This window comes from Phascolarctos cinereus, unplaced genomic scaffold (assembly GCF_003287225.1).
Source record: "Phascolarctos cinereus isolate Bilbo 61053 unplaced genomic scaffold, phaCin_HiC Scaffold_3;HRSCAF=262, whole genome shotgun sequence".
NCBI classification, from domain to species: domain Eukaryota; kingdom Metazoa; phylum Chordata; class Mammalia; order Diprotodontia; family Phascolarctidae; genus Phascolarctos; species Phascolarctos cinereus.
The window spans coordinates 36100738-36123315 of record NW_027555736.1 but is presented as its reverse complement, the minus strand read 5'-3'; the positions used below and the strand labels follow the sequence as shown (position 1 = coordinate 36123315).

Below are 22578 nucleotides of genomic sequence, written 5' to 3'. Positions count from 1 at the left end.
TATATTTCAGTTTGCACCCAGAGTTTATCAGTTTTCTCTCTGAAGGTTGATGGCATTTTCTCATCATGAGTCATTTGGAATTGTCTTCAATCATTGCATTGATCAGAGTAGCCAAGTCATTCACAGTTGATCATCATTACAACATTACTGTTACTGTGTATATCAGTCTAGGTTCTTCTCACTTCACTTTGCGCCAGTTCATATAGGTCTTGCCATGTTATTCTGAAACTGCCCCCTCATCATTGCTTACAGCACAACAGTATTCCATCACAATTATATGCCAAAACTTGTTCAGCCATTCCCCAATTGATGGGTTCCCCCTCAATTTCCAATTCTTTGCCACCACAAAAAGACCTGCTATAAATATTTTTTACATGTAGGTCCTTTTTCTTTTTCTTTGATCTCTTTGGGATATAGACCTAGTAGTGGTGTTGCTGGTTCAAAGGGTATGCACAGTTTTATTGCTCTTTGAGCATAGTTCCAAATTGTTCTCCAGAATGGTTTGGACCAGTTCAGTACTCCATGAGCAGTTCATTAGTGGACCTGTTTTTTCCTTCATCCCCTCCAGCATTTGTCATTTCTGATAGGTATGGAGTGGTACCTCAGAGTTGTTTTCATTTGCATTTCCTCTGATCAATAGTGATTTAGAGCATTTTTTCATATGACCAGACATAGTTTTGATTTCTTCTGAAAACTGCCTGTTTATATTCTTTGACCATTTTTCAATTGGGAAATGGCTTTTATTTTTATAAATTTCAGTTAGTTTTATGCTCAGTATATATTTGAGAAATGAGGCCTTTATCAGAGAAACTTTCTGTAAAATTTTTCGATATTATTTCATAGTCTTTTAGCAAAATGTGGTTTCCCTGATTATCTCTTTTAATTAGGTCTATTTTGGTCTTTGCTTTGTCTGCGATCATGACTGCTATCCCTGACTTTTTTACTTCCACTGAAGCTTAATAGATTCTGCTCCAACTTGTTATTTTAACTGTGTGTGTCTTTCTGTCTTGAATGTGTCTCTTGTTAACAGCATATTGTTAGATTCTAGTTTCTAATCCATTCTGCTATCTGCTTTGGTTTTATGGGTGAGCTCATCCTGTTCACATGCATGATTATGATTACTAACTGTTTATATTCCTCCATCCTATTTTCTTTTCTTTCTTCCTCTCTCTCTTTTTATCCTGTCCCTCCTCAAAAGTCTATTTTGCTTCTAGCCATGGCCTCCCTTAATCCTCCTTCGCTTTTATCATCCTTACCCCTACCAATCACCATGTCTCTTATACCCTTTCCCTCCTATTTCTCTACTGAGTAAGATAGATTTCTCTACATAACTGTGTATGTATATTCTTACTTCTTTGAAGCAATTCCGATGAGAGTGAGGTTTAAGCATTGCCCATCCCATACCCCGTATTTTTCCTTCCACTGTAAAAGCTCTTCATTATATACCTCTTTTATGTGAGAAAATTTCCCTATTTTACCTCTCCCTTCCCCCTGCTTTCAGTGTACTCCTCTTTCTTCTCCCTTCATTTTTTTTTTTGGACATCATTCTAACGTACTGGACTCATACTCATGGCCTCTGTCTATGTAGACTCCTTCTAACTGCCCTAATAATGATAAAGCTCTTAGAAGTTACATGTGTCATCTTCCCATATAAGAATGTAAACAGTTTAATTTTTAAGTCCCTTTGGCTATTCTTTCATATTTACCTTTTTATGCTTCTCTTGAAACTTTTATTTCAATGCCAAATTTTCTATTCAGCTCTGTCTTCTGAGCATGCTTTAAAGCCTTCTCTTTCACTTAATATCCATTTTTCCCCTAAAAGATTACGCTGTTTTTGCTGGGTAAATTATTCTTGGTTGTAATCCTAGCTTCTTTGCCTTCCAGATTCCAAGCTTGCTGTACCCTTAAGACAGAAGCTGTTAAATCTTGTGTGATTTTGACTTTGGTACAATAATATTTGAATTGTTTCTTTCTGACTGTTTGAAGTATTTTCACTTTGGCCTGGGAACTCTGGATTTTGACTATAATATTCCTGGAGTTTTTATTTGAGGGTTTCTCTCAAGAGGCGACCTGTGGGATTTATTCTACTTTTACTTTGTCCTCTGGTTCTAAGAAATCTGGGCAATTTCCTTTTGGGATTTCTTGAAATATGATATCTAGGCTCTCTCTCTTTTTTTTTTTTTTGGTCATGACTTTAAGGAAGTGCAATTATTCTTAAATGCTGTCTTTTCAATCTGCTTTCTAAGTTAGTTATTTTTTGCTACAAAATATTTATATTTTCTTTTTTTCTGGGCTTTTGACTTTGTTTTTTTAATATTTTTTGTGCTATGGAGTCATTAATTTTCATTAGATCCATTCTAATTTCAAGAAATCTGCTGCTTGGGCAGATTTTGTACCTCTTATGCCAAGCTGCTAATTCTCTTTCCAGTTCTTTCTTCCATAACTCTAATTTCTTTCCCAAGTGTTCCTTCTAGTACTCTCATGTCATTTATATAATCATTTTTTAGCTCTTGGAAAAAAAGACCTTTTATTTCATCCCTTTAGGTAACACTATCCTAACTTGTTCTCAAACTGTGTTTTTCTTTGAGACTTTATAGATGTTTCAGAGTTATTCTCTTCTGAGTTTTGGTCTTGAATAATAGCTCTTTAAGACAGGATTCTTTTTCTTGCTTCCTGATTTAAGACTTTGTGTTAGGGGTGGGCTCTGTATACTTCTGGAGGGAATGGCTGGCTGTGCTTCTGTGGTTCTGTTTTGTGTCCTCTTTGGCCCCGCTACTCTTTTCTTAGGGTACAGAGCATTGTGTTACTCCACAATCTCAGGGTCAGCTGAGTTGGGGACCTGCAGGCTTTTGGAAAATCCTAAGCAATTTAATCCAGGTTCAGTCTCAGTGCTAACCTTTTGGTCTGATCTCTGCAACTTCTTGACTTGGGTTTGGGTTTGAGCAACCCAACTATGGGCTTGTCTGTAATTGGAGCTACAGTAGACTGTTATTGGACTCTGCTACTGTCATCCGGCTGGAAAACTCTGCATGATCAGAACGACAGAACTGCAGGTTCCCCTTTGGTCTGGGCTTCCTGCCCTGCGTATTCCACTGACCTGAGATGCTGCTCTGTTCCTTGGGTCAGACACAGCTGCTGCTTGATTCTGTACTTGCTTCTTGATCATTACCCAGTCCAGGTTTGTGACAACTCCTTGCTTTGGACCACCTTCGTCTAGGCATCAGTTCCCCTCTCCGTCTACACTGAATCTGGGATCAAGCACTCTGTAGTGAGTAACAGCAGTGCCGATTGGCACCTGCACATGTTCTTTGCACAGTGTCAATCCCCTCTATGCCAGATCTGGGTCCTTTTCTTGTCCTGCTGTCGGTAGGCTCTTCTTCAGTCCCTGAGCTGGAAGGTGTGGAATGCTCCTGCTTAGACCCCATCCCCTGCATCTGCAGACCTTTTGATCCATCTCCCTTTGGCAATCTGGGCTGGAAAAACTACTCATTGTGATTTTTCTCTTGGATTTCCCAATTGGGACTGGGTGCATTTTCTAGATCTTTGGGGGATGGCCCTGCTGTGTTTCTTCATGGTACTCTGACATATTGGCTGAGTTACGCCTAGATCTCCTCTTTAAGTCTGTGTACTTACTTACCTCCCCTGGACTTTAGTTTCTTCCTTTGTCAAATGTGATGGTTGGACTAGATGATCTCCAGGGACCTTTCCAGCTCTCAAGCCACTGAGATTCCTTGGTCTTGGCCACATTTTCATTCTAAACTCAAAGGCAGGATTTGAACCCATATCTTCCTGATTACAAGTCTAGTGCCAAATTGCCTTTCATGTAAATAGGTGAGCATGATGTTAACAAAAGGGAAAGCCCAGTAGGAGGGAACAAGGAGGCCAGCAGGTATGAACCAGGAGTGTGCTCAGAACCACAGTGAAGCTAGTAAATCTGAGAGAGCATCCAGCCAGAGGAGTGTCCCATTCAGTGGTGTTGGAGGAAAGGATGACTTGTGGCTACCTGCTTCAATTAATTAATTAACTAATTAATTCAACAAAGAATCTATGGGTCCATGTTCTTGTACTGTGTGAGAGACTAAAGAAATGGGAATCTTGGTTCCTACCTTCTGCAAGCTCATGATTTAGTGAAAGAAACAAAACACACACACACACACACACACACACACACACACACACACGGAAGCCCATAGGTAGTGATCACCCTTAGTCCTTAGTGCCTTCTCTTTCCTCAGTTTATTTTACCTTATTTTTGTATGCTTTGTAGTCCATGATGTGCCCCCACCCCACCTCTCCTATTCCCCCTATTCCCTAAGGAATGGAAGCCCCTTGGGGACAGGAGCTATTTTGTTTTTTACTTTATATTCCCCACAGATTCTACCACATAATAGACACTTAGTAACTGGTTGTTGTTGAATAATTAAGTTTGTAACATCGTACATGAGTAGGTGGTATACCAAGCATTAAGGGGGCTGTAGGAGTTCTGAAAAGGCAAAGGAGGAAGTAACTTCAAGAAGAAGTAGTCAGAGAGGGCTCTGAAGAGGAGGTGGAACTTAAGCTGAACCTTCAAAAGGAGGTAGGTTTTGAATAGGAGGAGAACATTCTAAGCAAAGAATTAAGAATTTGCATGGAAAGTGGGGGATGGGAGGAACAGAGGGTAAATGTAAGTGATAGGGGTCAAGTTGGATAGGTAGGTTGGGTTCAAAGTGGAAAAGCCTTGAATGACAGGTTCTGGACATTCTTCTACAGGTAATGGGAAGACACAAACAGTTCCTAGGATCTCGAGCTCATACATTTAGAGCTGAAAGGTACCTTAGGTCATCTAGTCCACCTCTATCATTTTTATACACAAGGAAGCCAAGAAAGGACTTGGCCAAGGTCATATGAGTGTGACAGAGCCTGGATTTGAACCCAAGTCCTCAAACTCAAAATCAGGACTCTTCCTGCTGCCACATAATGACCTCCGAGGGTCTTTACAACTTTGCTGTTCTGGGATTCCATGATGGTGTACCGCAGAGGTATCAAACTCACTAGAGTAGGGAATTAGATTGAAAAATAATTGGGAAATGTTTACTGAAATAAATAAAAATATAACATAACATAGATAATGTTAGTTTGTGGTGTTTTAAAGTCACTATGCCTCTCTGGCAGAGTATGACGCCAAAGGTGTGTAGCATCAATTGTCCCATTCTGAGAATTGACAGTCCACTCCCCAAGGCTGTCTCGGGAGCCTGCCCTTTCCTGTCCTTCTGCCTAGGGAGTGCTTCCAAGTTCTTGGGCTTCCTCAGGATTCTCTGATTTTTCCTGAAGGTGCTTCTGGGGCTGTGCAGGCCTTTGATCTATTTCTGTCCACCCTTCCCACCAAAGAATTATTCTGTGGGTTGGGATGATTCCTTAGGACGTGGGACCAGGGGGTGGAGACTTCCCGAGGTAAGTTTCCAGTGGAGCCTGGGAGAAAGGCAACAGGAAGACAACTCGAGTGGATCCTAGAAGTGACTTTGGGAAAATATTTGGCCAATTCTGTGGGAATTCTGGGAAGCCTTCTCTCTTGCTTGCCCCACTACTAACCAATGTGCCTCTTGCTTAAAATAGCAAAGGGAAAAATTCGGGAGAGCACAACATTTGCACGTGCAAAGATCCCATGCCAAAGCCTTCATGGATAGGGTGGTACAATGGAAACAAGTGCTAGACTGGGTGTCTGAGGATCTGGGTTTGAATCTTGGCTCTTCTACTTATTACATGTGACTTTGGACAAGTCATTTAACCTCTGATGGCCTCAGTTTTCTCATCTGTAAAAGAAGGGGGTTGAACTAGATGGCATTTCAGGGCCCTTCCCATTCTGCATATGTGACCCTATGAAGTCAAGGAAAGACTGTTTAAAAGCAACAACAAAGCCTCACTTAGGGCATATGGAGAATGGAGGAAGTGTAAGGAGATAAGCCAGCCAACCAGAGGCAAGAGGGGAGATGAGAAAGACAGAGGGGAGGAGCCACTGGGAGCTGGGATCTCTGCAGAAGACAGATTCCAAGGGCGACGGAGAACCGAGGGTGTCCATATCAGCAGGTCCAGAGGGGAAAGGGAAGGGAAGGATCTGGTGAGCTACAATCCTCTCTCTTGCCTTTGCTCCAGACTGACAAAGCTTCCTACAGCACCTCTTCCTTCTTTCTTTCCCCAGGCAGTATTCCTGAGAACACGGGTGTCTCATTCCTCAGACACAGGCTGCTATTCCTTGGTTTGGCTGTACAGTTCTGTGCCTACCACCATTTCCTGGTTTGACAGTTCCAAGTTTTGATAACAGTCATTTCAGTAGCAAGTTTCTTATCCCCATATTCTGACTAGAGCTGACTTAAATGGTCCTCTGCCTAGATTCCCGACCTTAGATTGCTGCCCATTCTCTCTAAGCCTATCATGCCTTCCTGCCTGGATTCCTGACTCCTGAGAGCTGCCTGTCCCCCTCCAAACATCATATGCTTCCTTACCTAGTTCTTGACCTCTGAAGGCAGACCATCCCCTCCAGACTTCACCTGCCTGCTTGGATACCTGACTTCAGATGGTTGCCTGTCCTTTCCAATCCTCATATGCTTCCCTACCTAGATTCTTGATGTCCCGAGAGTTACCCGCTCTCTTTAGACGTCACCATCTTCCTGGAGTCCCGACCTGTGGGAGCTGCCAACATTCTCTAAACCTCATCTGCCTACCTGGATTCCTGATCTCTTTTTTTTTTTCCTGACTGCTTTCTTTTTCTCTACAATAGATGCCTGCCTACCTTTTCAGACCTTACCTGACTACCTGGACTCTAGGTCTCCTGGCTATCAGTAACTACAGACTCCTTAGCTTGCATAGCAAGAACCCTGACTCTTCCACAACTCTGAGTCTCAATCCCATTCCAACCCTTCCTCAAATCCTTACTCCAATCAGAATTGGAAGGGATCTCAGTGGGCATTTAGTTGAAACCAGACCGAGCAGGAAACCCACTGGCAAGATCTCCACCTCCTCGGCAGCCTTCTGTGAGAGGAAGGCAACTCATTCTCCATTTGTACAACTTTAATTTTTAGGATGTATTTCTTGATAATGAGATTAAACCTGCCTCTTGGTAGCTTCACCCATTGATCTCAGTTCCTCTCTGTGGAACCAACAAAAATGTATTTTAACTCCCTTTCACTTAGCTATCTTTGAGATACTTGAAGACAGTTATTACACACACACAACACACACACACACACACACACACACACACACACACACCCCTCCCATAAGTTTTTTCTCTAGGCAGGTTCCTTCCCCTGATCCTTGTATAGTGTGGTCTTTAGTCACCTCACCATTCTAGTCATGACTATTAGGATATACTCCATCTTGTCAATATCCTTCTGAGATCCAGCACTCCAGGAGAGCTTTAATCAGGGCAGAGGATAATGGGACATCCATCTGTTTTTTGTTTTGTACACTGTACCTCAGTTAGCACAAGCTAAGTTGTCACTCTCTTCTTTGGGCGCTGAGTCACATCTGACTCATGTTGAATTTTCAGTTCACCAAAACACCCCAGGTTTTCTTTACACAACACAAACTCTTGTCTAGTTTCTCCTTTCAGATGCTTTTGAAGTGGATTTTTTGAGTTCGAGACTTTCTATTTGCCTCTGTTAAATTTCGTCTTGTTAGACTTGGCACATTATTCCAGGCAGTGGAAATCTTTTTGGATGTCGATTGTCATCCAGCACATTATTTATCCCTCCCAGCTTTAGGCCACCCAGAAATTTGATAAGGGTGCCATTTATGCCACTATCTGGGTTGTTGATAACGTTGACCAGAACTGGGCCAATGAGAGAAGTCTGGGCTTCTCTCTACAGATTGATATTGATAAAAGGATAAACAAAAAAGGCCGTTTATGAAGTGTCCTATTAACTACTGAGCCAAACACTGAAGATGTAAGTAGAAGAATAAGACAGTGCCTGCTTTCAGAGAGCTCACAGTCTAGTGGGGAGAGCCAATACATATAGGAGGTTTGAGCTATAAGTTAAAAGGAAAGGCCCAGTGGTCTTTGGAGTACAGGAGCAAAAGAACTAGTTTTGCATCTTCTGTAGTGTGATTCCCATCGATAAAACTGCATAACACATCTCCAAAGCCGTCTTTGTCTGCTCCACTGGGTTGCCTCTCATGTTGATTTATAACAAATATTATGACTCATATTTCTTTAGCATTTTATAGTTTCCTAAGAACCTATTTAAGATCTCAGGATTTTAAGGGTCAGAAAAAGTATTTTACAAATCATATGATCTAATCCTTTTGTTTTACAGATGAAACTGAGGCCCAGGGAGGTTTACAAAATGTTTGGCTCTTAATGGCCCTGTGATGGCTAGGGTACACATAACATTCCTATTAAGTCCAACTTTCAGATACCCAAATGGATCTATGATCTCACTGCTTTGGAGTTCTCTCCAGCAGTCCAGATCACAGCCTGTTCATGGCTACCCATTTTGTGTGATTCTTGCTTATGTTCCACCAGAAGTTCCTCACAGGGGATTCATCTGACATCCTGGAGGCTTTTCTCAATCTCTTCTTCTATCATAGGATTCCCATGAAGCTCTCAGGCTGACCTCCTGTCCTCTCTCATTCTTTCCATGTAACTAGGCCATCGTCCTTTCCTATCATACAATAGCTTACTGAGTTTTTTCTCCTTTGGAGTGCCTTATTGGTTATGTATTGCAGCCAGTTCACACTCACTGTCTCTCCGTTGCATTTTGTGTGCTACTCATCTTTAGATCTTCAGAGGCAGCGGTGTTCTGCCTCACTGGGGCATTGTAACACTGGTAAAATGTTCGCATGGACATGATGGACCTTTACTTTCACAGGAAGCTTGAAACCACTAAAAGAGATCTGAAGTTTTCTGGTAGCAATTCAGCCTATACACAACCATAAACACACACAGCTACAATAAAATCTTACAACGAAAGATGATGAACAATTAATGATAGATAGTACTTTAAGTTTTGCAAAGCACTTAAATGCTACATCATCTGATTCTCTCAACCATCCTGAAAAGTAGGTGCTATTATTATACCCATTTTCCAGATGGGGCAACTAAGGCAGACAGAGGTTAAGTGAGTTGCCCACAGTCCACAGCTAGTAAGTATTTGAAGCAGGATTTGAGCTCAAGTTTTCCTGACTCTAGGTCCAGCATTCTCTCTGTTGTGCTGCCAGCCATCTAACAGGATTGTCTCATAAAGCAGTGGAGGGTAAAACCAGTTTAAAGAAAACTTAGCAAGCTATGAAGCTAAGCAAAGTCATCCCAAGGACATTAATGATGAAAATGGAAGGAGGACTACGAGAGAGAGAGAGAGAGAGAGAGAGAGAGAGAGAGAGAGAGAGAGAGAGAGAGAGAGAGAGAGAGAGAGAGAGAGAGAGAGAGAGAGAGAGAGAGAGAGAGAGAGAGGGAGAGAGAGAGAGAGAGAGAGAGAGAGAGAGAGAGAGAGAGAGAGAGAGAGAGAGAGAGAGAGAGAGAGAATGGGAAAAATTTGGGAACATCATTTCAAAAAACTGCTTCTCCATGAAGGTTAGTGGGAGCAGTGCACCCAGACCCTAACCTCAAAGTACTGTGTGCTTATAGAAGAGGTAGAAATGTCACTAAAGAGAACAAAGACAGGAAAAGCAGCTGCATTGGACCAAGAATATATAAAGGTAGTCTGTGCTGGAGGTAATACAATGGTGGGAGCAGTTTACAAGTTATCCAAAGGGAGGAAGTTGTGGGAAAAAAATCTCCAACTTTATAAATATTGAAAAAAAATGATTGAGGAAACATCAATATTGACTGATCTTTTTCCCTACCCTCCCATCTATACAAAATTAAATTTAAAAAGCCTTTATTGTCTCCATTGTACAGATGAGGGAAATAAGATGGATTGTTGAGAGGACTTATCTAAGGTCGCAGCCAGGGCTCGGATTCAAATCTATGCCCTCTAACTCCAAATCCAAGGTTCTTTCCACCAGAATGTGCCACCTCCAATAAGCCAGGATCTTAGGGTAGGTCTTTGAGGGGAGTGGTATGATTGCAGATGATTATCTGCTTTTTAAACTTTTAGAAGTGAAACCATGGGAAAAACCATTTTACTGCCATTGGCACCTGAGCAGACCTGTTTCCGAAAACCTTGTCTCTGTCTCCAGACCCTTACATTAGAGTTCATCTCTTATTCAGACTCAGTTGTTTGCTGACATCCTGGAAAGGGGCGTCTAGCAATTTCCCTCCTCACCCCAATAGATTGCCTGCCCCTTGGCTGGCAGCAAAGCTAATGATGGGGAAAGAGCACACAGCTAAGCTGGAGGACACGGTCTAGAGGTTTCAGACGGTACCTGGGATGCACCATCAGTCTTTAGGCCCCTGGCTTTCCATCATCTGGCACTTGAGAGCCTGATGATGATTGGAGTTCAACTTAGGATAAGTTCATCCGGTCCAAGACCATTTGCTCCTGGTTCTTGGTGGATTCATGGTTTCCTTTGGGGGGGCTCTTTTTCCATTGTTGCCCTCTGGGCCTTCTTGACTTGTGCCATTCTTGTCAGTATCCAGGAGGACAGCCCCTGGACAATGAATTTTTGGGTCATAGAAAATTGTGGATTAGATAAAAATACAAAACAGTCTTTAGTTCAGTGTGGACTTCTTCCATGGAGATGGTTATTGAGTGGTGGCACAGGAAGAAGAAGATCTTAAGAATCACAGAGTTCTTAGACCCCCTGCAAACATTAACTTAGCCATTTGATGCTCTAAAAGTACCATTTCTGTTCCCCAATCCAGTGAATCTCTGAATTGACATTCTTAGGCTAAAGAAAACCAGAAGACAAAAAAAGTGTAAGTTTCTTGGGAAGGGACTATTTAATCTTTGTATCCCTGGTTCCTTGCACAATGCCTGACCCATAGTAAGCTCTTAATAAATACCTAATTTTTGATAAAGAAGTTAAAGCTATATGAAAAGATGGCTCAGACATTCTCCTCATGAATGCAAACATGAATAAATGAGTTGGCTTTTTTCCATGTCCAAAAGCAATCAGAAATGTCTCTTCGTGAAACATTTTGGTCACATTGCCTTGTGAGCTCCAAGACACTGTAGCATACCATATCCCAATAAATCATCTCAGCTGTTGGGCTAAACCAGGGTGAGGGTAACTGACAGGTCTCATTCCTATTGGATATTGACCACATCAAGAAAGCAAGGCAGTTGAGCTTGTCTGTAGGGCAGGAAGGCAGCATCTATTGTTAGAAGACTCAAAGAGGGCACCAGCCTCTCTTCTGCTCAAAGGCTGCCTGCCTGCAGGCAGCAGCTAAGAACAGAGAGGGGCTGGTCTTGTCTGGTGTCAGGCCAGCAGCCCATCGTTCTCTGTTGGTTGAACTGTTGGTTTTTTGAAAGCTTAGGGGAGCAGGAGAGCCATGTGAGAACCCCTGTGTGGCTGAGCAATGTAGTTCTGGGGAGCTTTCCTTGTGTTTCTGCATTTCTCTTTGCAGCATGTATCCGTAGGAAAAGTCTTGCTCATTGGGCTGTGCTGTAAACTGCCTGAAGAATTAGGCCTGGACCCTACTAAAGAACTGGGTAATAATGAATATTTCACAAGATCAGTGTCAGTTGCATCCATAACAACACCTTCTACATCATTCCCTACTCTTCTGGCCGTGAGATCAAAGTATAGATCTGTATAAGCTGAACATTTAGAGATGGAAAGCCCTTAGAACATGGAATGGAAAATGTCAGAAATGGAGGAAACCATGGACATCGAACTTAGAAACTCAGTAGGTCTAAGGACAGCTTAGAGCATAGAACTCAGGATGTCAGAACTGGGAGATCTTGGAACACAGAATACAGACTCCTGTCCTCTGGAGGTGATCGAGGAAAGGCTGGAGGACCACCTAGCAGTGATACACACAGTGACTGGCATGTCATTAACACTTAATGAATGCTTATTGATTAATTGATGCTATAGAGAGGGTTTCTATATTGGATGATCTCTTACAGATGAGGCTGGGGTTGCCTCCTACCCTCCAGGTCATAGGAACCCTTTGGGACAAAGGGAGCACAATTGTTCCCTGTCTGTTCCTGGTGGCATATGAAGGCACCGTAGAGTGGGGAGCACTGCCTTTGAAATGATTCATCAGAATCAAAGAAGAGAGTCCAGGGACAAGGCTGGTCTGTGTCTGGTCCAGTGTTGTTCTTCCTACTCCAGCTAGAGATAAGAACAGAGGCAGGGAAATGCCAAGCTCCAAAGTGGAAAGAACCAAGCATAGGATGGGGGGGGGGTTCACTGAGTGGAGTTTGCCCAGAGCATTTGGCCTTCACAGCTACAAACCAGATTTCAGGGTCAGCAATTCCATTGACGACTCACAGGGCCTAGGTTGGGGGAAGAGAGGGAAACTAAAGTAACAAAGAGTCTACACCTGCCCTCTGACTCTAGAACTCCTACCCACTCAGAATCCATTTGAAAAACTCTAAGAAGGGTCTGTGTCCCGTGGCAAGAGGACCATGTGGGCAGAGCCCAACTGGCATTTCTCCAGAGCAGTTATACACATTCAACTGCTGCTTGGCACGGGGAAGAAAGAAGGGAGAAGTTGATAAGGGAGAGGGTTTTTATCTGGACAGAATAGGTGGGATGTCCGTGTATGTTGACATTTGACAGCATGCAAATGAGATGCAAATAAGCATGCATGTTTATTGTTGAGTTAACAACTAAGGGATTTTTTTGGTCAGGGTAGTTTAGTAGAGGAACAGATTCTTCTTAGGATTAGCAAACATATCTTGGTTGACCAAAATTCACTAGCCCAGTTTCAGACATGGAAACTGAGTCAGCAGCAAGCTTGGAGTGAGGCCTCACAGATTCCCAGATCATTCACAGACTCTCAGACTCTTGGAGTTGGTTGGGACCCTGGAGGTCAGGTAGGCCATCCATACCTGAAACAGAAATCATCTTCAGCGAGTCTGAAGTAAGTGTTCATCAGCCTTTCCTTGAAAGCGTCCCATGAGGGAAGGCCCTACTCTGTCCCACAACCCTATCCTCCTTTGTTTCACCCATGGAGAGCTCTAGTTGTTAGAGGAAACCTTTCCTGAAGTCAACGCTACCTATTTCTCTTTGGTCTGCTTTTTGGGGCCATGCAGAACACATTCTTCCTTAGGCCTTCTAATAGTCAATAAGCACTTATTAAGCACCTACTATATGTAAGCAATGGGAAAACAAAAAAAGGCAAAAATTAGGTTCTGCTCTTAGGTCACTCCCACTCTAATGAAGGAGACAGCCTGCAAACAACTATAAACAAAGAAGGTATGGACAGGATTCAGTGGAGATAATCTGCAGAGATAATCCACTGCTCTCTCCATGTTGGCCAGGCATTAGTGAGAGCCCTGGGGCCTCAGTAGGCATAGGGTAGTGGGAAGGTCCTTCATCACTTATATTCCCCTGCCACCCACGCCGTGAGCGCACCTGATCTCAGGCACCCATTGCCATCTGTCCTTCTGAGCACTGATAGGGGGTCACTGTCCCCAGGCAGGGATTGGCAAAGGCCAAAAGGCACAGCTGTGCAGAACTTTTTCATGGAGAGGCATCGTTGAGAAACCAGAGCAGCTGATTGCCTCTCCTGCTGTTATACACACGTGTCCTTCAAAGAAGAGATGCCTGACCACCCTACAGAAAGGGGTGACAGGAGGGCATTTGCAAGTGCTCCGTATACTTCCTTAAAGAGCTGGTTCAAAGGCACTTTGGTGTCACTTGTGCCAGCAGAGGTATTGATAGAGAGCTAGACGATGTCAAAAATACCTGAGTTCAAAGCCATCTTCAAGGACTTCCTTAGCTTCGTGATGCTGGGAAAGTCACTCAAACATTCTCAGCCTCAGTTTCCTTATCTGCAAAATGGGGGTTATAATAGACATACATCTTGGATTGCTGTGAGGATGAAAGGAGATGATACTGGTAAATGCTTTGCAAACTCTAAATGCTAGTTATTATAATGTTCTTCTTCAGGTTCTCTCTACAGGGCTAGCCTTGCTATCCAAAGTGATGCAGGCTGTCACAGGTTTAGGAGAACTTTAACACAGAGTCCCTGCCCTCAGAGAGCTTACAGTCTAGCTGAGGAAATAAGACTTGGTGTACAGAAGCCATGATATAAGAATATCAAGATGTAAGCCAACATATAAGATAATCAAGAGCCTGGGAAAGATTGTGAATTTCCTATAGATGCTTAGAGAAGGGAGGGATTAGTCAGGTAAGGCTTCCTGGAGGAGGTGGAATTTGTGTTGGGACTTGACAAAGGGGAAAGTCAGGGAGAAGGTTCAGGGACCCCAGAACAGCCTGAGGAGCAGCAGGGAGGCAAGAATGAAGATGGGCACAAGGAAGAGATAAGCTTGAGTGGAGCTGAGGGTACCTGGGGAAATGGGAGGTGAGGTGGGAGGAGTTGATTAAACACATTGGAGAAGGCCCTGAATGCTAGGAAGAAAGTCTTGGTCTGGATTTTATAGGTGATGGGGAGCTGCGCTCCACTCCGTCAGCTGATTATTCCCGTTGGGCGTTGTGATTGACACATAGCAATGATGTTTTCTTGTCCCCCTCCTCTGTTCTGCCCCTGTCCCAGAAAGGTGTGTTCCAGCTCTCCAATGAAGACTATTTCATTGAACCACTGGAGGGGATCAAGCCCAGCGCTGGGGTGGCGCAGCCTCATGTGGTTTACAAGCGACAGATACCAGAACACCAGGAAGCCTGGGCACATGCGGGAACCCCCCTCCCCAGGGTCCTGGGCACATGTGGCATCAAAGGTACTTTTTTTTTCTTTAGTGCAGCGTGAAGGACACTGGAAATAGAGACTTCCCAAGGGCAGAGACTGTCTTTTACCTTTTACCTTTCTTTGTGTTCTCCGCCCTTGCCACAGCCTGGCACATTGTAGGCACTTAATAAATGTTAATTGCCTGACTGACCGATGGAAGTGACTTTCCCTCTTTTTCTTCCTGGCACTGACTGCTGTCTCTTGTATTTGGTTTGGCCAAAGGGGAAGACTGAGAGACCACAGAGAAGCTGCCTTCCTTATTAAGGAATTGATGGCTTCCAGATGGATGCCAAGTTTCCCATCTGCGTGTGAGCCAGCCGCCTCATTCAGTCATGCCCGGCTCAGGAGCTCCGCACATTTCACCTCTCTCCCGCCTCTAGATGCTCTTTCTCCCAGCCTGCCTGTCTTAGACTTGGGAGTGGCAGTGATAGTCAAGGCCCCGAGGTGCTCAAGGGTTGTTACAGGCTGTTGGTAGAGCTTTGCTAGGCCGAGGAGTAGCACTGAAAGACGGTGCTGTGTGGGCGAAAGAGCCCTGGGCCGGGGTGTCCTGAGATCACCAGCCCTTGGCGTGCCCTCGAGACACTGGCATCCCATCTCTGGTCCTCAAGAGGGCTGCAGTTAAGGTTCTTTCCAATTCTGTGGGTCTCCATTTCTGTGATTCTGGGTAATGCAGCTGTCAAGAGTATCACAGGATAATAATGATAATTATAATATCAATAGCTAGCTTTTATATTCTACTTTAATATTTGCAAAGATCTTCACTACAATCCTGGGTGGTAGGTGCTATTATTAACCCCATCTTAGATAAGGAAACTGAGGCACAGAAAGGTTAAGTGATTTACCCAGGGTCATGCCACTAGAGTCTGAGGCAGGATTTGAATTCAGGTCCACCTGACTCCAAGTTCTAAGCTCTATCCACTGTACCGCCTCGTCACCCCAATCATAGATTCAGAGATGGAAGGGACCACTGAGTCACCTAGACCAACACCTTCATTTATAGGTGAGGAAACCGAGGCCTAGAGAAGTTTCACAACATCAGTGGCAGAGCCGGGCTGACGGTCTAAGACCTTTGACTCCAAGTCTAACTCACACTATTTCTAGTGTTATAAGAAAGGGCGCCAGACTGGGAGTCAGGAGGCCCAACTTCTCCTCCTGGGTCCTGCCCCAGTGAGTTGGGGGATCTTGGGCAAACCCTTGTAGGGGCCTCAGTTTTGCTGTGTCTGAAGTGGAGCAATTGGACCAGGTCATCCATTGTTGTGTCTGGCTCCAGGGTGCTGTGGAGCTGGTTTCCTTAGTAAGCCACCTGGCCTGTGGCACCGAATCCTCAACTGGGCGATTTGGATTTGGACAAGAACTCCCCTAAGGTCATCACAGCTTAGTAAGAGCGGGTGGGGGACCCTTGTGCTGCAGAGAGTCTCCTGGAAGGAGGAGGCGAGGCAGAGGGCACTGGGCCAGGCCCAGCTGGGAGAGTGGTTGCCGGGGAGACAGGAGAGCAGGAGGGATTGGGCTGAGGGCAGGTATCAGAAACTCTCCTGATACTTCTCTGTCAGCATTCTCTGCAGGCAGCCCTGCAGCTCATGGAAAAAAAAAAACACTCATGGGGAACTGGAAGATCTGGGTGTGAGTCTGGGCTTTTCTGCTCTGTGGTCTTGGACAAGGCACTTGAACCAGCTCAGCGGTGGCAAAGGGCATAGAGCACTAGGCCTATAGTCAGGAAGACCCGAGTTCAAATCTGGCCTCAGACACTTACTAGCTCTGTAACCCTGGGCCAGTCACTTAACCTCTGTCTGCCTCAGTTTCTCCAACTATAAAATGGGGAGAATAGTACCCACCTCCCAAGACTGAGAGGATCAAAGGAGATAATATTTGTAATGTGCTTAGCACAATGCCTGGCACGTAGTAGGCGCTATGTGTATACTTGCTCTTTTCTCTTCTTTGTGCTGGACTTGGAGTCAGGAAGAATCAGGTTCAAATCGCACCTCTGACCTTTTCTAGCTTTGCAACCTTGCACAACTCCTCTAAGCCTCAGTTTCCTCATCTATAAAATGGGTATAATGAGGTATCACGCTTACCTCCCAGGATTGCTGTCAGGCTTCAGTGAGATAATTCATAGAACTTACTTTTTAGAGTTTAAAACATTACATCGATGACACCTGCTGCTGCTGTCTTTGAGCCTCAGTTTCCTTATCTATAAAATGGGGATGACAATGCTTGTGATACTTCCTTTCCAGGATTGTTGTAGGAAAAATGAAATGGGAGTTTGTCTGGAGACTCCTTCCCCCACCTTAGAAAGCTCAGTTTGCCCTCATGGGTCTCAGAGTGCACGCTCAACTTCCTTCCGGAGTAGCCTTGCCTGGGGCCTTTATCCAGAAAGGTCTGGTCTTCTCACATTCGGAGAACTCTTCATAATCCTTTGGCCACTTAAGGCTGTCATGTTGTTATCGGGAATTGCTCCATGGGCTCGGCTGGGTTGTGGAGAAATTACAGGCATTCCGACTTTGAAGTAGCAACAGTTAATACAGGATTATCACCTCACCGTTGCTGAGATGCCTTAGAGCCACTGGGTCCTTGGAGACTCACAATAGCCTTGAGAGAGAGGAAAGAGAAATGTTCTTATCTCCATTTCACAGAGAAAGAAACTGAGGCTTACGGAGGCTGCTGCCTAGCCCATAGTTAGACAGCTAGGAAAGGACAGAGCTGGCACTCAGCTGAGGCCCCCCAACTATAGCTGTCACTTTTCTTACTATCTAAAACCATGCTTGCTCTTACATTCTGGCTGAATGTGTTTCAAATAATATCAGTTCATGTTAAGCACTTTATCTGCATTATCTGATTTGATCTTCACAATAACCCTGCCAGGAGCTTCTTCAAATATGTTATTATGCCCATTTTATGAATGTGGAAGATGAGGCCCAGAGAGGTTAAGGGACTTGCCTGTACTTACACAGTAAATAAGTGCCCAAGGCCTTAAATCATCTTGACATTTATGTAGTGCTCTGAAGTTTGCTAAGTGCTGTATGTAAATTTTCTCATTTGTGCTTGTGAGATCTATTATTATTCCCATTTTGCAGATGAGGAAATTGAATGCAGTGGATAGAGTGCCAGGCCTGGAGTCAGGACGACTCAACTTCATGGGTTCAAATCTGCCCTCAGACACATACTAACTGTGTGACCCTGGGCAAGTCACTTAACCCTGTTTGCCTTAATTTCCTCACCTGTAAAATGAGCTGGAGAAGGCAGTGGCGAACCCCTGCAGTATCTTTGCCAAGAAAACCCCAAGTGGGGTCGTGAAGGGTCAGACACAACTAAAAATGACCAAACACCAAATGTATTTCCTAGTCATGTGACTCTGGGCATGTCATTTAACTTCTAAATGATTCAAACAACTCCCTAGTACTTCTCTACAAAGTTATATAAGGTTATCTGTCTAGCTAAGTCCTAGACAGCTGAGGGAGAGAAGGTCCACACTGAGAGTTCCCCACACCTCATAGATCTTTTTCATATTCACCTTTCTCTGAGGAGCCATGTTAGAATGAGATGTTACTAAAACAAAAGACCGGAAGAGAGGACATTTTAAAACATGGAGGTGATCCGTGTGCCAATGGAGCATGAGTTCTAGAAAGTTCTATCAAACTGGAAAGGTTTTTTTGGTGGGTGTGGGTCCAGGGACTGTCTGCTGGCCAAGAACTGGTCTAGCCAAGAGTGCAGGAGTTCATCACCAGAAGATTCCCCAACAGGTTTTTAGGAGCAATGACTTCCCATGAAAGGCTCCATTCCCTCCTTCCCAAAAGAAATACCAGACCTCTCTCCCTCTCTCTCTCTCTCTCTGTCTCTCTCTCTCTCTCTCTCTCTCTCTCTCTCTCTCTCTCTGTCTTTCTCTCTCTCTCTCTCTCTCTCTCTCTCTCTCTCTCTCTCTCTTTTTCTCTGTGTGTCTCTCTCTGTCTCTCTGTCTTTCTGTCTCTCTGTCTCTTTTTCTTTCTCTCTGTATCTCTCTCTCTGTCTCTCTGTCTCTGTCTTGCTGTATCTCTCTCTGTCTCTCTCCCTCTCTGTCTGTCTGTCTCTCTCTCTGTCTCTTTTTCTTTCTCTCTGTATCTCTCTGTCTTTCTTGTCTCTCTGTCTCTGTCTCTCTCTCTTTCTCTCTGTATCTCTCTCTGTCTCTCTCTCTTTCTCTCTGTCTCTCTTTGTCTCTCTGTCTCTCTTTCTGTCTCTGTGTCTCTGTCTTTCTCTCTCTTTTTCTCTCGGTATCTCTCTCTGTCTCTGTCTTCCCCCCCCCCCCAGAATCTCCTGAGAACCAGGGGAAGTCAGAGAAGAGAAGGGAAAGGTGGGAGCAGAAGCAACAGCAGCAGCGGAGAAGGCGGCTACAGCAGCGCTCCATCAGCAAGGAGAAGTGGGTGGAGACCCTGGTGGTGGCAGATACCAAGATGGTGGAGTACCATGGCTGGGACCATGTGGAGAACTACGTGTTGACAGTTATGAACATGGTAAGGGCTTTGGGCTCTGTGTCTGGCTTCCTAGCTGGAGGGTGCCAACTCTCCAGCTTTGGGACTGTCTGGACCATTCCGTCAGTGACTCTTTGTGTTGCATTCATTTAATTTTAAAAAAAGAAACTTATTTAGCACTGTTTGTTGACAAGACTCTTGGTTGCTGTTGAGGTACAAAGCGCAGAGGACGTAGACTTGGCTCTTGAGGAGGTAGCTCTGGTGGGTAAAGACTTGTATACAGATGATTCTGACAGAAGGAGAGGAAGAGAAGGACAAAGGAGCAGCCTGGGGGAAGAACTACAAGAAAATAATGGTGGGCAGTAGACGTCACCTTCCCCTGTGGAGGGGCAGGGAAGATCTCACAGAAGAGAAAGAACCTGAGTTAGGTCCTGAAAGAAGGAAAGGACTTGACCTGGGAGATCTAGGAGTGGGACAAAGCCAATCCCAAGCATGGGAGGGACCAATAGGGGAGAGGAAGGCAACATGAGGAGGGAGGATGGAGAGCAGGCTGGCTTGGCTGAGAATTAGGACGTAACTCAACCAATCAGCAAGCATTTATTAAATGCTTTCTGTGTACTAGGCGCTAGAAAGAGAAGTAACATGAACCAAAATGGACAGATTGGGACGAAGACAGTACAAGGGAAAGAATGCTGGAGGTGGGGTCAAATCTATCAACAGGGGCAAATCATTTAATGTCTATGAGTTTCATTTTCTTCAGTTGTAAAATTGTTCTAGGAGGTAGATTGCTAAGGGTTTTGAAGACCACAATCAATAGTTTAGAATTTACCTGGTAGGCAGTGGGAAATCATGAAAGATTAACTTTTGGTAGACTCTGATTCTTATTTTTTCCCTCATTCAGTGAGCATTTATTAAGCACCCACTCTGCAAAGCTTTGTCATAGGTGCTACAAGAGATTCATAGAGTACGTATAAGACATAGTTCCCACCCACAAGGAGCCCAAGAGGAGACAAGATGAAGGAGTGATAGCATTTTGGAGCTCAAGGAAACCGAGTCCTTGATCAATGAGGTGACTTGCCTAGGGTCATACAATAAGTTAATGACATGGTCTAAACCAGGATTGTCAAACACATGGCCTGCAACACCCCAAAGTGTGGCCAGAACCAGATTAAAATGTAATTGGAAAATATTTAACAAAATGAATGAAAATACAATAGAACACAGATGTTGTTAGTATGTGGTTTTCTAACTCACTCTATGACCCATAGGGATCCTTATGAATATCTTGTTTCTATTTGAGTTTGACGCCACTGACCTAGACCACGATTGAGACCATGCTCAGTATGAATGATGGATATGAGGACAAGCTTGATAGAGGAAGCCTGAAAAAAATGGCAGAAGACAGAGACCCTGGGTTTGTATGTGGTATGACTTAGGACGAGGAAAGATGGTAGCTAAGGATGGGAAAAGGTCCCAGATGTATTTGGGCTGTAGAAGCAAGGCCTGTGGATAGAGAGCTGGCCATAGAGGCAGACAGACTGGGGTTGAAGTCTATCCTCTGCCAAATACTGGTCCTGTGACCTTGGGCAAGTCACCTAAACCTCTAAGAAAGCCAGGCAACTTTATAAGGATTCTAAATCATAATCAGGATCAGAGATGTAGGTGTGGAGAGAGCCTCAGAGACCATGAAGTCCAATATCCTCTTTTTAATTTAATTGAAACTAACAAGCATGTATTTTCTCTTCTTTCCACTTCCCCCACCCTGCAGTTGGGAAAGAAAAACATCCTTATAACAAACATAGATAGTGAAGTAAGATGAATTTCCCCTTTGGCCATGCCCTGAAGTGCTTGCCTCCTTCTGCCTCTTGAGTCACCACTTCTCCGTCAGGAGGGGGTGACACAGTTTGTCATCAGATCTCCGGAATCATTGATCATTGAACTGGGCAAAGTTCTTAAGTCTTTACAATGTTGATGTCTCTGTTTTTCTCCTGGTTCTGCTCACTTGACTCTACATCATTTCCTTCAAGTCGTACCAGGTTCCTCTGAATCCATCCCTTTCACTGTTTCTTACAACACAATAATATTCCATGACATTCATCTCCCATCATTTGTTCAGCCAATGGATGGACATCCCCTTCAAGAAGCTGCTAGAAGTATTTTTCTACCTCTGGGATCCTTTCCTTTTGACCTATTTGGGGATATAAGTTAGTATTGTCAACCCCCTTATTTTACAAATGTGGAAACTGAGTCCCAGGGAGATTGAGGGACTTGCTTAGCATCATAAACATAATGAGTCATAGGTGGGATTTGACCCCACCTCCAGCATTCATTCCCTTGTACTGTCTTCATCCCAATCTGTCCATTTTGGTTCACGTTACTTCTCTTTCTAGTGCCTAGTACACAGAAAGCATTTAATAAACGCTTGCTGATTGGTTGAGTTACGTCCTAAGTCTCAGACAAGCCACCCTGCTCTCCATCCTCTCTCCTGACGTTGCCTTCCTCTCCCCTATTGGTCCCTCCCATGCTTGGGATTGGCTTTGTCCCACTCCTAGGTCTCCCAGGTCAAGAAGCTGCTAGCAGTATTTTTCTACCTCTGGGATCCTTTCCTTTTGACCTATTTGGGGATATAAGTTAGTATTGTCAACCCCCTCATTTTACAAATGTGGAAACTGAGTCCCAGGGAGACTGAGGGACTTGCTTACCATCATAAACATAATGAGTCATAGGTGGGATTTGAATCCAGTTCTTTCTGACTGCAGGTCCAGTGGTTCTCTCTATCACATCTCACTTTCTTTAGACTAAGTTGCTAGTTGCTAGAAGGAATTTCCTCCCAAGAGCTGCCTCCCCAGAGGCAGGCCCTACTACAGGTCTACTACAAAATGTATCTGGGATGCTAAAGACCAGTCTTTGGGGCCTGAACTGGGAGGCCGGGAGTCCTGGATTCTTTCCTGGCTCACTGACTAACTCACTGTGGCCAAGTCAACCCTCCCATGCTTTGGGTCTCGGCTTTTTCATCTGCAAAACGACTCTTGGCCCTGCCTCTCCTCCGGCCCCACATAAACCATTTGGATGAAGTGGCCTCAGATATGGTCGAGAGCCAAACCTACACACTTCTCCTCTCCCAGCCTTTCTTTCCACCCCACAGTCTGTTTTTCCATATAACTGCCCATGATTAACTGGCAGCCGCCGCCGCTGGGCTTGGACTCAAGCTGGGTAATTACCTGGCTTGTTTCTCTAGCTGACTGCCGCCTGACTTCCCCTTCCCACTGCCGACCGTGGGCCCTGGTGCCACCTTGTAGGAGAGTAAAACAATCCCTTCCCCCTCATCCTTTTGGCAACAGGCACAGTGGAGACACTTCC

At 44.4% G+C, this 22578-nt stretch overlaps 1 protein-coding gene across 1 annotated transcript in view; it reads left to right on the top strand.

The window, feature by feature from the left end:
* The window catches only part of ADAMTS7 (ADAM metallopeptidase with thrombospondin type 1 motif 7), a 168891-nt gene that overhangs the window by 18530 nt on the left and 127783 nt on the right, over positions 1–22578 (top strand). Inside the window, 2 exon segments of the mRNA XM_020975991.2 lie at positions 14591–14771; positions 19058–19260. Of these exon segments, the coding sequence (XP_020831650.2) occupies positions 14591–14771; positions 19058–19260 (384 nt within the window).